Source organism: Chinchilla lanigera, unplaced genomic scaffold (genome assembly GCF_000276665.1).
Source record: "Chinchilla lanigera isolate Chin_1 unplaced genomic scaffold, ChiLan1.0 scaffold00021, whole genome shotgun sequence".
Lineage (NCBI taxonomy): Eukaryota > Metazoa > Chordata > Mammalia > Rodentia > Chinchillidae > Chinchilla > Chinchilla lanigera.
This window is the reverse complement of record NW_004955422.1, coordinates 2,950,816-2,965,411: the sequence shown is the minus strand read 5'-3', so window position 1 is coordinate 2,965,411 and position 14,596 is coordinate 2,950,816. Positions and strand designations below refer to the sequence as shown.

Sequence of the window (14,596 nt, the reverse complement as noted above, 5' to 3'; positions counted from 1 at the left end):
CGCCGTCGCCGCCAGGCAGGAGTTGCGCGCCTCTGCGCCGGGAAAGTTTCCCCCGCGGCCGCCGGCGGAGTTGGCGGGGTCCGGACGCCGAGAAAGGTAGGGTCCTCACCCCCAGCGCCCCGCAGTGCGCCCCGGGCCACCGCGTGCTGCCCCGAGAGTGCGCGCCCCGGAGGGAGGGGTGCAGGTGGCACGGGGATTCCGCACCCTCCCGGGAATCTCAGGGACCAAGTTCTGCTCAGACTAGCATGGAGAGGGTGGGGTGCCGCGGAGACGCGCTCCCTCGCCCCGAATCCGCGCCGGCCGGCGGGCTTGGCCCGGGACAGGTGCAGCGCCGCCCCGGCGCCGAGCGGTCGCAGTGGATACTGGGCCCGGGGAGAGTGACCCGCGGCGTGGCAGGTGGGGGTTCGGGATTCAGCGTTCGGCAAGGGCTGTGCCCGGAGGGGCGGTGCACCCCGAGCCATCCCGTAGGGGCCCGGGTAGGGAGCGGAGCCGGAAGCCCGCGGAGGAGGCGCCGGCGCCGGGCGGGGACCCTGATCTCGCGCAGCCTGCGGGGGTCCTTGGCGGCAGGGGGGGCGGGGGCGCGGCGCTTTCTCCCGCTCCTCGGTTCTTCCTTGCTCTGTGTGTGCGGCTGGGAGACGCGGAGGCTCTGGGGGTGCCCGGTGGATCTGAGGCTCCGGCCTGTCCGATATAGGGGTGGAGCGGGGAAGGAGTCCCCCGGGAGCGAAGGAGGCCGGGCTCGGTGGGTTCGCGCGCGCTCTAGGTCCTGCTGGACCGAGGGGACTTGCCACCGCCAGGGGGCGCGCTTCCGGGCGACTCGGCCACGGAGGCGAGCTCTGGGTCCTCGCCGGCAAGCGCCCGAAATTCGGGATCACAAACCGCAGAGCCTGCACCCTGATAAACGCGGGGTCCGCTAGGAGGGGCACCCCCGCGTCGCCCCTAAGGAACCCAGAAGGAGATCCAGAGGAGCTGCGTGCCTCGGCTAGCGCTGGGAAGACCGGCTGTCAGGAGGTGGGTTTTCTTGGGGAGCAGTGGACAGGGGAGGAGTAAAAATTCACCCCGTCGGGGTGGGGGTAAAAGACAGTAGCCACAAACAGAGAATTAGTGTGGAGGGTGTGGGTTGGAACTTTAACTTTTCAGGGTTTCCTGAAGTTGCCAAGCCCGAACTGTGGCATGCACCAGGTTCCCAGGACCTGGCTGACCCATGAGTACGTGCGCTGGGATGGGGCCCTGGGGTAGACCCACTCTTACCCATCCTCGCGGGGCACAAACTGGGGGCCCAGGGTGCGGCGAGCAGCTCCCAGCAGAAGTGTTAATTTCTCGGCAGTCACCCTCTCCCTCTTGGGTCTGGGGTCCCCAGGCACGCTGGTCTCGTCACTTTACAGGTACTGGCGGGAACCTGTCGTGGGTCCCCGTGGTCTCGCCTGGGGCCCCCCGCGTGTCGAGTCTGGGTACCTGAGCTTTGGGAACGGGAGGTGGCCGCTGGTTTCTGTGAAAAAGTGTCATTTTGGGCATGTGTGGGGCTATAGGGTACGGAAGGGACGCGCTGGTGACAGTTGCCTCTCCTTTCTGTCTTAATTCCCATCCTCCTCCCCGCGTCCCGGGAGAACACAAACGAGCAAAGCAGAGATCAGGAGGGAGGTGGTCCTAGTGCGGCCGGCGGAAGTTTTCACTCCCCTGCTAGCGGTGTGGGTGCCCCTCCCCCTCCTGGGTCCTGGGAGTCCTCTGCAAAGGTGGTAGAAGTGTGGCGAGTCCCAGAGAGCGAGGTGAGGTGAGTGCAGACTCCAGATGTTTTTGTTGGATGCCACCAAAATGCTCCGGGGCAAAGTTGCTACTGGAAAGATCTGCGAGATCCCGACTTTGAATAGAAGAGGAGGAGGAGGAAGAGGAGAGAGGAAAGGGTGGGGAAGACCCTTGTCCCTGGGTTTGTCTCTAAGACATTCCAGGGGGCCAGGAGACAAAAGGAGTTTTTTTGGTTTTGTTTTGCTTTCGGTGCCTCTTGTTTTCCTGCCTCCAGAGGCCTGCCCGAGCAGCTGTGCCCTTGCAGCCAGCGCCGTGTGCCTGGCCCCGAGGGCTGGCAGCTTCTGGTTTCTGCCCCTTTTCTCCACTCCCCACCCACACCCCACTTGTGCTGACAGAAGAGACCCCAGGCCCCTGCAGATGTCCTTGTGCCAGCAGACTCCCAGGCAAACTCCAAGAGCTCTGGTTCAGCAGAATTCCAAATCTTTGGGTGCTCTGCCCACCACCGCAAACCCAAAATGGGAGTAAATCCTCCAGGAAAGCTCCAGGCCACACCCTAAGAAACAAGTCAGTCTCCGCTTGGGTGTTGGGCGTCTTGGGTTAATTTCTGGATGAACTCTTTTATTTTATTTTATTTTATTTTATTTTTTTGTCTTTTTCAGACAGGGTCTTGCTCTTCAGTTCAGGCTGGCCTTGAGCTCACTTTGTAGCCCAGGCTGGCCTTGAACTCACAACAATCCTCCTGCCTCAGCCTCCTGAGTACTGGGATTACAGGTGTGTGCCACCACACCGGGCCTGGATGAACTCTTGGCTCTGAAAAAAATCTTCTATCAACCTGGAAGTAGCTCCCTGACTTCCTGAGTGCCAATTTAGGGGTGTGGGGGTGAGTTGGAGGCCAGGGTTGGTGGCGTGGGCAGGATTTGTTGGAAGGGGGCCTGGGTAGTGGGGAGAGATTTGACATCCAGTTTTCAGGTCACTCATGTGGCCTGGGGAGAGTCACTTCCCCTTTTGACTCTCCCTCCCCAGTGTGTAAATGAGGGAGTTGCAACTTGAAGTCAGGAGTCTCCCCTTTGGGGTGCTGGCCAGCCCCTCAGGGTCCTGTCTTTGGTCCTGAGAGGGTGCCCGTCCTGGCTGGCAGGGCTTTCTTGGCAAAGTTACAGCAAAGCCCCAGCCTGGGAACTCTGGATTCAAACTCAGCTCCTGTAGGCTTTGGGCTTGTGTAGACAAAACATTCAGCAGTTTTGGGCAGAAAGGGCCACGTTGGTGCTACTTTCTGTTAGGAGCCCCGCCATGTCTGTCTCTGCAAGTGCCTCTCTCTAGATGCCTGGCTCGTCCCCACCCTTCCCAGGAAGAGCCAGTGTTGGGGGGCTGGACCACACATTTCAGGGACCCCTCCCTCTCCAGCGGGTGGCTCTCTGGCCTGATTTCCTCGGCACCGAGAAGGGAAATCAGGAACATTTGTTCCTGCTCGGCTGGGACGCAGCGAGGGGAGGGGAGGGGAGCTTGGAAACCAGCACTTTGGTCCCATGGAGCAGATGATGCTGGCCGAGCTGCAACCTGATGCCACTGAGCTAACGTGCCAGCTTAGGCTCCTCCTGCCACCCGGGCTGCCACCTTGGACCCGCATCAATGCTCCATGTGATGGAGTGGGGGCCCCTAACAAGAGTCTTGGAACAGAGGCACAGTGAGGCAAGGCGCCCCTGGGTTTACAGCTGGCAAATGGGGCTTTCATCTGGGCCTTGTTATCTGATGATCTGGGCTGTGCTTCCCTGCACCCAAGTTTGCTGGGCTAATTAGCGCGTTAAGCAGCTTGGAGATGAGCAAGAACATGCTGCCTGGCTGGGGCGTTGATGTGCGTAAGGACAGGCAGTGCACAGGCCGGGAATGTAGCTCAGCAGTGTAAGCGCCTGCCTGGCAAGCGCAAGGTCCTGAGTTCGATTCCTGGTACAAAAAAAAAAAAAAAAGGACAGGCAATGTGATGAGTGGAAAGATCCTAGAATGAGGAGTTTGAAGACCTGGACCAGCCTGGGCCTCTAAGGGATACAGCTATGAGAGCTTGGCTGAGTCCCCACCCCTCTCTGAGTTTCCCTGTTTCTTTAGAGGAATCATTTTGCAGTGGTTAGACTTAAGATCCGATGTTGGCCATCCTACTCATCAATTTTGTGGCCTTAGGTCACTGAACTTTAGTACCTCAGTTTCCCATCTGTGAAATGGACTGAAAATGAGCAAAAACTTGGAAAACACCAGGCCCAGTACACAGTAAGTGTTCAACTTTGGTTCTTGCTGATATCCTGGGGGCAAGCTGTGGTGTAAGATCTGCCTTGAGGGTAGAAGCCCATGGTGAATGGGCCGATTTCTGGGTGCTTTTACTTTCCCTGCTTCCCTTGAAGGTCTCTTCCTGAGTCTTGTGATTGGTCTCCTTGTAGCCCCATCCCGGTGGCAGGAAGCCCAGGCTGACGTCACTGAAAATACCCTGGTTTCTGGCACTTGAGGGATGATATTTCATCAGCCAGCGTTGCCCTCTCCCTTCCATGCTTCGTTTCCGCCCTTTGCTGCAGTACGAAGACCATATGTGCAGAGGAGAAGTGTAAGCTGACAGACAACTCCCAGATTCACCCCAATGAGGCCGTCCTCTTCAAAGACACCTTTGAGTTTCAAATAAACAATCAGGTGCAGGGGTTGTGCTGCTTTACCTCTGGCTGGCCTGCTCCCCTCTTTATGTTCTGCCCTCGGTCTGCGCGGGTCTGGGCCAGGTCTGTGGTCTGAGGCTTTGGGCTTTATCAACGGTCTGGGCTGGGACGGCCGCCTCCTGTTGTTTGGGAGGGGACCGGCCAGGCTCTTCTCCTTCCAGGAAAGCTGTCGCCCTGAGCCACCCCTGATGCTCCTCATGGGGGCAGACACATTGGCATAAGGGACATCGTCAGTTCCACACAAAGGGGCGGTGTGGCTGTTGATCCATTTTATAGATCAGTGAAGCTCAGAAAAATCGAGAGTCAGTAGTAGTAGTTAGTGATTTGTTCCTGCCCTTCTTGCTAAACCATCACCTGATCCTTCTTATTATATCTAAGCCCCTCGGAGCTCCAGATTCTCAGGAATGCTCCCTGAGGTGTGGCCAGGCCCCCTCTTCCACGCTTCTGATCATTAATGAGACTGAGGGCCACTCGAGACCCCTCTTTGCACCCTGCATGGGGATGCGGAGGGGGAAGGGATCTAATGGGGCTTTGTTACTCCAGGTCTGGGTTTCAGTCTTGTTTCTGCCACCTGTTGCTCTGTGGCCTTGGGTTCCTTGTCTGTGACAATCTGAGTCATAGCATCAGTGACACCGTTGAGCTGAGTAACATTAGCGGTTACAGCAGGTGGCCCCAGGACCTCAGTGGCTGGACAGCAGATTCGAGTCTCGCTAATGGTGCTTCTCTAGCTTGGCTTCTGGCCACAGGGACCTAGGCTGGTGGTGACTTCCCCCTCTTTGTGGTTGTCCCTTCCGGAGCCTGTGACATTAGAGTCACTGCAGGCGTGGATAAGGAAGAGGGGAAAACCGCCCTGGCACGCCATGCTTCAGCCAAAAGGTGATAGGTATCCTTTCAGTTCAAGTGCATTGGTCGGAACTGCACTTTGGTCCCAAACCAGCCACAAGGGAGACCACACATCTAAGGAAGGATGTGGATGTTTGTAGGGTGCCACTTCCTGCTTGGGGGTGAGGGACAAGGCATTCCAGGCTTCCTGTACAGACCTGCCATGTCCTGACCCTTAAAACTTGGAGGTTTCCTTTCTTAATAATTCCTGATGTGTGCTGTGCGTTATAGATTACAGTGATTTCTAGGCAGATCATGTTGCGCTTATAATAGTGGAGGGGGTGAGGTCACAGAAGGGTACAGAGCCAGGCCCAGGACCTTCAGCCCAGGACACCATGGCCACCATTGGCTTAGGAGCCACCACTGGCTCTGAGAACCTTATCAGAACATCTTCCAGAACCTTCTAGAACTTTCCAGAACCTACTGCTGCTTCTGGCTCCTGTTTCCATTTCTAATGGTCGGAGAATCTGTGTGTAGAAGGGTGAGGAATGGGAGAGGGGAACTGTGGGAACTTTCTGGAGCTGAGGGAGAGGGCAGAATGTGACATGAGAGAAACCACAGTTCCAGGTGTCATGGTGAGAGCCCCAGGACATGGGCTCATGTATTCATGGACCTTACATATTCCTGAGAGGCTGCTGTACATTTGAGTCCTGCCCCGCCAGAGCACACGTGGGGTTCCCCGTGGTTTCTGTCCCACCTGTGCGGCCTCACCAGCCCCACGTGTCCTGTGGGCTTGGGCGGGGAAGAAGAGTAGGCTTGCTGAGGGATTTCTGGCTCCTTCATTCTGGAGACAGGAAGATGGCCAGACCTGGGTTCGAACCCCGACTCCTCTCCTTAGCACTCACGCATCTCTGTGTATCTGTTTGCCTCTGTGTTCTGTTGCAGAGTTGCCAGAGTACAGGAAAGCTGTGAAGCGAGTCCAGCACCTGGCACATGGGAGGAGGCCATTAAGTTTGCCCTTGGCAGTGGAGCCTAGGAGAGGCTAGGAGCGAGCACAATTCAAGGACCCAGCAGGAGGATGGGGAGGTGCCTGACCCATCCTCAGTGGCCTCGGACTGTGATCAGAAACTATGGTTAATGTTTAAATTTAAAAAACAGTATTACAGTAAAAGATGCATGCCCAAGAATCCCCCTCAAAACCCACCCCCTCTTTTGTGTGTGTGTGTGTGTGTGTGTGTGTGTGTGTGTTTGAGACAGGGTCTCCCTATGCAGGTCAGGCTGACCTTGAGCTCACTCTGTAGCCCAGGCTGGCCTTGAACTCGAAACGATCCTCCTGCCTCAGCCTCCCCAGTGCTGGGATTACAAGCGTGCACCGCCACGCCCGGCGTACCGCCTTATTTTGAACATACCGATCCTGTCATTCTTGCCACTCTCTAAAGTTCTAGAAGTCCTCTGTCCAGAGTGTCTTTAGTTGTGTTGTCCTGGCTGCTTTGATGTCCTGAATCCCTTGAAAACATTTCCCTTTCATGGTCATTTTGGCTTTGGGGAAGAGCCAGAAGTTGCACGGTGCCAGATCCGGTGAAGAAGGTGGGTGAGGACACACTGTCATATTTTTTGAATGATTGCATAAGTGTTCTCAGCCTCAGCTTGCGGAGTATTTGAGGGGTTCAGTGGCAATCAATCTTTCACTGTAGTGATTTTTAAATTTTAAACAGACACTGTATTTTTTGATCAGCCCCTGTACCGTTTCCCTTTGAAATGGAAGAAGGAGCCAGAGCTGTCTGACCACCACTAGGGGCTTGGGGGTCTCAACTTGTAGGGGACGCGGTGATAGAGGCTGCCTGCCGCCCACCCCGCCCCTGTGTTGCTACTCTCCTGCGGGGACAGATTGCCGCGCGCTTTCGCTGGCCAAGTGTGTGCAGCTCCCGGGGGAGCAGCCCCACGGCCACCTGCTGCCTGACATTTAGGCTGTTTCCAGCAGGGCCGTCCTGGAGCTTGCTTTACTCAAGGGCTTCTTGGGGTTTCAGCCCCCAGCAGAATGAGGCTTTTCTGGGATCCAAACAGAAATACTCCCCAAGGACCGCATGTGGACTGGTTACAGGAGTGGGCAGGAAGAGAGCGTCTGAGTTCACCTGTCTCTACCCCAGTATAGTGGACACATGTCCCTGGGAGCGTGGGACACTGCCAGCCACACTGCTGGCCACATCCCAGGGATGCACACTGGCTCTGAACATTTCTGAGAAGCACTGGCAGTGATGCTTGTGTCTTGGTCACTTTCCTCCTCGTTGGGACGCAGTACCCTACACCTGCATTTAAAGGCGAGCTTTATTTGACTCATGGTTCCAGAAGGCTCAGTCCATGTTCAGCCAGCTCTGAAGCAGAAGTAGCATGGTAGAGGGGCCTGGAGGAGAGCTGCTCATGGCCTGGTGGCCGGGAAGTGTAGAGAAAGAACCTGGGAGGGAGGGAGGTGCGCCCTGCCAGGCCATGTCCCCAGTGACCTGCCTCTTCCACCCAGACCCCACCTCCTAACGCCAATCCAGTTACAGCACCCCCAAGACTCAGTCACCAGAACTGGCCTCTGCAGCCTCCCACCTATGTAGTCATTGCAGTTCTTGGTGTCCTTGGGTACAACTGTGCCACCCACCTTCTGCCGCCGTGTGTCCTCATATGGCTTCTCCAGAGTGTCAGTGTGTCTGTACAATGACATCAGCATATCAGGCTGAGGCCATGCCGATGACCTCATCCTAACTTGATCACGTCTGCAAAGATCCTGCTTCCACATGAGGTCACCCCCACAGACACTAGGGTTGGGCTTCCACTTACCTTTGGGGTACACAATTCATTCCTAAACAGGTGGCGCAGTGTCATTAGCTTGTACATAATCAAGGAAAACAGTACAGAGAGGTTAAATCATTAGCCAAGCTCATGCAGCCCTGTTACTGTGTGTACACTTCCGTTTTCTTATCGGTGGCGTGGGGCTTGTTTACACACACCTCCAAGCCTGCATGTGAGCATCGAGGAGGTAACTGTGGGCAGGATGCTTGGCCAGCCGTTCAGTGCAGTCCAGTTACCCACACTGGACCCCCGACAGGCCTGCGTGGTGCTGGGTGTCCAGTGTGGATGACGAAAACACCCACCTATGTGAATGGTGACCAACTGGTGATGTTTTCTAGAAAAAATGATTGTAAATGATCAAATGGAAGGCACCATCCGTGCTTTTACCTTGTCTTTCTGGGGTTGCCTGCCGGCTCCGTAGCCACTTAGATTAAGACTATCAGCCAAGATGAATTGTTCTTGCTTGCTAGGTATCCTGGGTTTGTGTTTCGTGCCGGAAATCGTGGCGGGTGTGGTTCCCCAGGCTTCTCTACAGGGGAGGGCTCGGTGGGTGACTCAGCTCCACGCTTATCCCTGTGGGACCCAGGAGGCTCTGGAGGGTTCAGATGTGCAGCCTCATCCTGGTGCAGAGAAGCAGAGGCGGCAGAACAGGCACCCTGGCAGGGAGAGTTAAGGGTGCGGCATCTGAACACAACTGCCTGGATTTGAATCCTAGGTCAGCCTGTCCCACGGCCTCCATTGGGCCCATGGAAAATCATTGGTCTGAGCCTCCATCTTGACTCAGGGGATTTCATGTACCTGGTGTGCTCACCACGTACCCCTTGGTGCCTGCCCTGTAACCGCTTCTGCCTCGTGACCCTCCAGCAGCTCGCTCCGAACAAGCCAACTGTTTATATATGAAAAAGAAGTGAGTTCCCCGCCCCCGCCCCCGCCGCCCCTGGGAGGAAGCTGAGGCGCATTCCCCTGGGGACCCCAAGGGTGCACCTCGGTCACTGTGACAAGTGGTGGTGGTCTGGGGCATTTTACACTGGATTTAGTATCACTGGTGAGGAGCCCGCTGTCAGCTCTCAGGTCTCTTTGCTCTGAGAGGCTGAAGCAGGTGCCTGAGGTAGGGGCTGCCCGGGGAGCAGAGCTGTCAGTGAGGTGCAGGGCTTCTCCAGAGTTGCCCAGGGAGGCACGGGGCTGACATCTCCATTCCCAGCCCGCACCTTGTTTCTTCTGCAGGGATCACCGTGGTGCCTTCTTCCCCTGCTAAGGGGTGGAGACGCTTTTTCGTGCACCCTTCTCTTCTGGCACCCCACCAAGCCCTGCCTCCTTCCCACTCTGCATCTGGAGACCCAAAGAGGTGCTGGGGGCTGAGTTTAAAAAGGGGATCCCGCTCTCTCTCCCAGGAGGCCTGGGAACGCGGTGTGATCACGGATTAGGGGAGGTGGACTGCAGGCTACATCCGGAAGCCTCATCTCCGGAGAATAGTGCTCAGGAAGCCCAGGCGTGGTTGTTGATCGAAGTGGGGGTGTTGTTTAAATAAATTAAGAGGGAAGGAAGACCCTCGAGGGCATGGGCATGATTTTCAATAGCTGGGATGATATGCATAACATTTCCTCCCTTTCACTTGATAATTTTTCCTTCTCAAAGTTGTTGAAGAAAAGAGTCTGATGATTTGCTGCACAATGAGCTCAAATAAAAATATTCTTTTACAAAAGTGGTTGCTATGTAATTGAAGCGAAATAACAGGCAATTTTTGTTTCTAAGTAGCCCAAGCACTCATAAAGGTCTATTCAAGCCTGTTTGAGGTGTGTGTGTAAAGAAAAAAGGCCTCCTTGATAGTCTTTTTGGAAAAATAATAATGATGATGCTGATACAGTTAAATAAAGTTGTGTGTGTAGGGGGGGTTCAGGCAGGGCTGAAATGCTCAGGATTCACATTAAACATGAGCAGAAGGCAGAGTCTACAGGCTCGGTGCCGTGTTCCCGGAGTTTGGGTGGGGACCGAGTGCAAAAGACCAAAAAAAAAAAGCGAGGCAAATCCCAGCTTCTGAGCCCCGGGGTCTTGGGTTCGAACCCTGGCTCCGCTCTTAGAAGTTGCAGGCCCCCTGCTAGTTTTCTGTCCTTTCTAAATCTCAGTTTCCTCATCTGAAAAATGGACAACAAAGACAGTGACTAGCCTGGTGCTGGACAATACCTCCCTGCCCTCCCCGTCTTTCTCTTTCCTGTCCCTTGTCTTCTTTTCCTGTCCCTTCCAAAGAAAACCGACAGTCGTTCCACCCTCCCCCACCCCGCCGCCGCCCCCAGCACAAGAGCCTAGATACATCACCTATCACTTGATGCCCAGTAATTTAATTGGAGTGGGATTTTTTTTTTTTTTTTTTTGGTGTTTTGAAACAGTTTCACTATGTAGTCAAGGCTGGCCTTGAACTCACTGTGTAGGCCAGGCTGGCCTCGAACTTACAGCAATCTTCCTGCCTCAGCCTCCCAGTTACTAGGCTCACAGGCATGTGCTGCCATGTGTGGCTTGGAGGGAGATTTTTGTGTCCCTTTTGCAGAACAGAAGCCTGAGGTGCTGAGGTGGTGGAGCAGGAGCTCAGCCCACAGGGTGGGGGTGGGAGAAGCTGGAGGGTTTGTCTGAACCTCCCCAAGGCTGCCCTTTCCCATCTTGCAGGGTGCTGGTGGGGCCTGACAGGTGCCACTCTCCGTTCCTTAGCCCAGAGCCTGTGTAGCCTGACTCGAGGCCAGTGTGCGTGCTCAGATGTGTGTGTGCGGGCACAGGTGTGTGTGTGTGTATGTGTGTGTGTGCGCGCTTGCGCCCGTCCTATCCAGCACTGGTGCGTGGTGCTCAGTGGACCTTTCTGACCTCGGATGCCCCTCAGCCACGCCCACCATTGCTTTCTCTCCGATCCCGAACTGGGCTGAGCTCCCCACCCAGGTCATCATCCAGGCTTCTCCCAGGCCACCTGGCCCGCCGTGCTTCTGAGCTGCTGTTCCTTGAAGGACACCACCTTCCAGACACCTTGGTGCTGCTGACACACAGCGCGCCTCCTGCGCCCAACTCACTGTCCTTTCTGCCCTGTACAGTCTCCGGATTGCTGGAGGCTCTGGGGCTCCTGGGCAGGGACATCAGTGGGCCCTGCAGAGGGACAGCTCCCTGGGACTCTGCTCTGCCTTAATAGTGAAGGTGCCTTAGGAAACAGATGCCCCGGGGCAGTGTGGCAGCCCCCAGGGTCCTCCTCCCTACGCCTATTAGAAGTAGCACGTTTCCCCCAAATGGAGCTCAGGAGCTAGTGAACCGCGGCTTGGGGCACAGGCTTGGGCTTCTCTGGGATTTGTAGGGCTGCAGACTGAATCTTAGGGTATCACCAAGGATGGTGTCAGAAATAAGCAGGACCCCCTGAAACGGGAGGCTGATTGATTATCTCTGGGTTGAGGAGTGACAGGATTGGGCCACGCCCTCCCTGCCAGTTCAGTGGCTGATGAAAAGGGCTGGGTTGTGCAGTGGTTAGCGCAGGGTGTGGGGTCTGGCTGTCAAGGCTGGAATCCTGTCACTCACTGATTGGTATGACCTGAAGCCGGCTAGGTCGTGGTGCTTCTTTTTTTTTTTTTCTGGTACTGGGAATCGCACTCACGACCTTGTGCTTGCCAGGCAGGCGCTGTGCCGCTGAGCTAAATCCCCAGCCCCCTCTTCTTTTTTCTTTGTAGGAAGCAGGAGATAGCCATGCAGCGGGCTGCAGGAGGGATTAGGCCTCCTGTCAACTGTCCAGTCCTCAGAAGCTGCCTGGACTTGGTGGCACACGCCTGCAATCCCAGCCTTCAGGAGGCTGAGGCAAGAGGATCACTGTGAGTTCAAGGCCAGCCTGGACTGCATAGTGAGTTCAAGGCCAGCTTGAAGTACATAGCAAGACCTTGTCTCAGAAATCCAAAAATATTTAAGTAAAAAAAAAAAAAAAGAAGTTGGAGGTCTCCTGGGACAATCTGTGCCTGAGTAAGGAATTCTCCACATTTTGTGCTGCCTGTATGACCTTTACCCATCACAGCTGTTTGGCCACCTAGGTGTTTGGGAGGTGGCAGGAAGACCCCCCCGCCAAGCCAGCAGCCATTTGGGGTCCTTCCTGTGCTCCCTGGCCTTGGACCAAAGCTTTGGAGGTGAGGGTGAGGCTGCTCGTGAGGGAGGAAATACCATTGTAACACAACCCGGGATCCAGTTTTGGGCACATTTTGCTAAAAATGGCCTCCTAAAGGCAGATGTACAGAAGTTAGGGAACTTATATTTATTTAGTTGCGTGTTCATTTCTGAAGAATATTTCTAGGATTAGCCAGGAGCAGTGATACACAACACACCTGTAATCTCAGCACGTTGGGGGCTGAGGCAAGAGGACTGCAAGTTCAAGTCCTGCCTCGGGCAACATAGTGAGACCCTGTCTCAAAATAAAAAAGTATTAAAAATGGGGCCAGGGCGGGTGCAGCTGAGTGGTAGAGCACCCCTGGTGCCCCTGGGTTTGATCCCCAGTATCACAAAAAGCGAAACTGAACAAACAGCGGTAACAAAAATCTCTGGTGTGAGTGACAGGGAAAGAACAAGAAAGAGCCATCTGGCCTGGCTGAGGGGAGAAAGAAAATGAGATTGTTTGGTTTCCATTTGCAGGGAAATGCATGCTGAGTTTTCCGAAGGCAAACGTCGGTACAGACAGGAAGCAGCGACGGCACGAGCTTCCCGGGCGGCGGCTCTGCGGGGGCCTCTTCCCGAGCGTGTTTTCTGGCTCTGCAGAACTGTCTTTGTCAGCCGTGTCAGAGAAATCGGGTCGCCCATTGCAGCCACGTTAGGGAAGATCTCTTCTCCCAGCCCCTGGGTCTCGTGGCAGGCGGCCTGTCTGTCCCAGGCTGTGGTCCCTTCCCTGCGCCGAGATCCCAGCCTGCAGCTTGCCCAGGCTCTGTCTCCACTGTTTATGGCTTAGCAGGGAAGAAGGGAAACAGATGTGAGAGGCTTCAGATGAATGAGGTTCCCGGCAGGTTTCTGGCTTTTGTGGTGGTTCCTAATTGGCAGTGAGAAACTCGATGGAGCGGGGAGCCAGAGCCCCGGGTTATAAATGGGGGAAATGGGTCCAAGTGCCAGCATTGCCATGGCGGGGCTGGGTGACCTTGGGCAAGGTGCTAGGCTTCTCTGGGCCTGTTTGTCATCTGCAAGAACCAGGGAAAAAAACAAAACACAAAACAGAAACAGAAATACACCAGGGCAGACACAAATTATCTTCACAGCTGGCTTCCCAGGTTGGCATGGAGAATGGAATCTAATAAGCTGGAGAAAGGGCTGGGCTTGGGTTTTGGTTCTTTCTCTGTTTCTCTGATAACCATCCTGGGTATAAGAGGGCTGAGCCGCTGGAGAACAAAGCCAGGGCTTTGGGGGCCCGTGCTGAACAGCAGGAGCAGCTTGATAGGGTGGTACCTGGATGATACTTGTTTTTCATCGCCAAGCCAGCGCTGATCGATTGGTCGGGCCTGCTTGAGCCCATTGATGGGTGCCTGGGGCTGTTTTATCCCCACTCAGCCGGAAGGAGGGCCAAGATCAATTATTGATGTCTGGCGTGGATCTAACAGGGTGAGAGCTGGTGAAAGAAATAGATGTGGAACCTCAGGAGATGTGGGTAGAGGCGCAGGGCTGAGGAACCCGGCTGCTCTGTCACTGGCTATGTGACCCAAGGTGATTGTTCTTGGCCTGAGTTTCAGAAAAATCACGAATGTATTGCGCTATATCCACGTGAGGTCTGGCCATGGCTAAAATGAATGCGGCACTTAGGCTGAGCGTGCGGAACGGTGGCTTGGGGTCTGGATCTGGGCTGAGGAGTTTTATTTAATGTGCACCGTGTTCAAAGCACGGAATTGACCCAATATTAGCATGGTGGGAAGTGAAATGAGAGGGGTTCCATACCCTGTGACCTGAAGTTCCACACCGAGGCAACCTCCCTTCAAAGAGCGTCCAGGGCTTCGTTATGCATGACGGGGGATTGCTGGGCCCATCCAGACGTCCCTAGATGCTGCAGGGGAGAGAACGGCAGAGCCACACGGTGACAGGGCAGTGAGACGGTGAGGGCGCTCCTGCTGCTGGTGACGGTGCTGGGGACTCGAAACCCAAGAGCGAGCAGAGGCAGCGGATGTGAAAGAGTCCACAGTGCCGCAGTGAAGTTCAAAGCCAGCAAAATGTGTCTGTGGTGGCGGAAGTCACAGCCGTCAACTCTCCGCAGGAGTCGGGGTTCCCGGGAGGGGCCACGTGCTGCTGTGTTCTTTTATCCTGGTTGGTGGTGACAGAGGTACGGTATGAGCAGCTCGTGACTCTCACGGACTTGCACACTTCAGACCTGATGGTTCTTCTTTCTGTATGTTAAAGATTCTGATAACAAGAACAGCGTGAAAGCTGATTCTAAAATGGGCTTGGGGGGGCTGGGGATTTAGCTCAGCGGCAAAGCGCCTGCCTGGCAAGCGCAAGGTCGTGAGTTCGGTTCCCGGTACCAGAGAAAAACCAAAAAA

At 55.3% G+C, this 14,596-nt stretch overlaps 1 protein-coding gene across 1 annotated transcript in view; it reads left to right on the top strand.

Moving 5' to 3' along the window:
• LOC102021985 (GSK-3-binding protein FRAT2) overlaps positions 1-14,596 on the top strand; it is a gene marked incomplete at its 5' end in the record, with an annotated part of 93,967 nt that continues 79,371 nt past the window's right edge. The window contains 2 exon segments of the mRNA XM_013514199.1: positions 1-96; positions 915-1,008. Of these exon segments, the coding sequence (XP_013369653.1) occupies positions 1-96; positions 915-983 (165 nt within the window).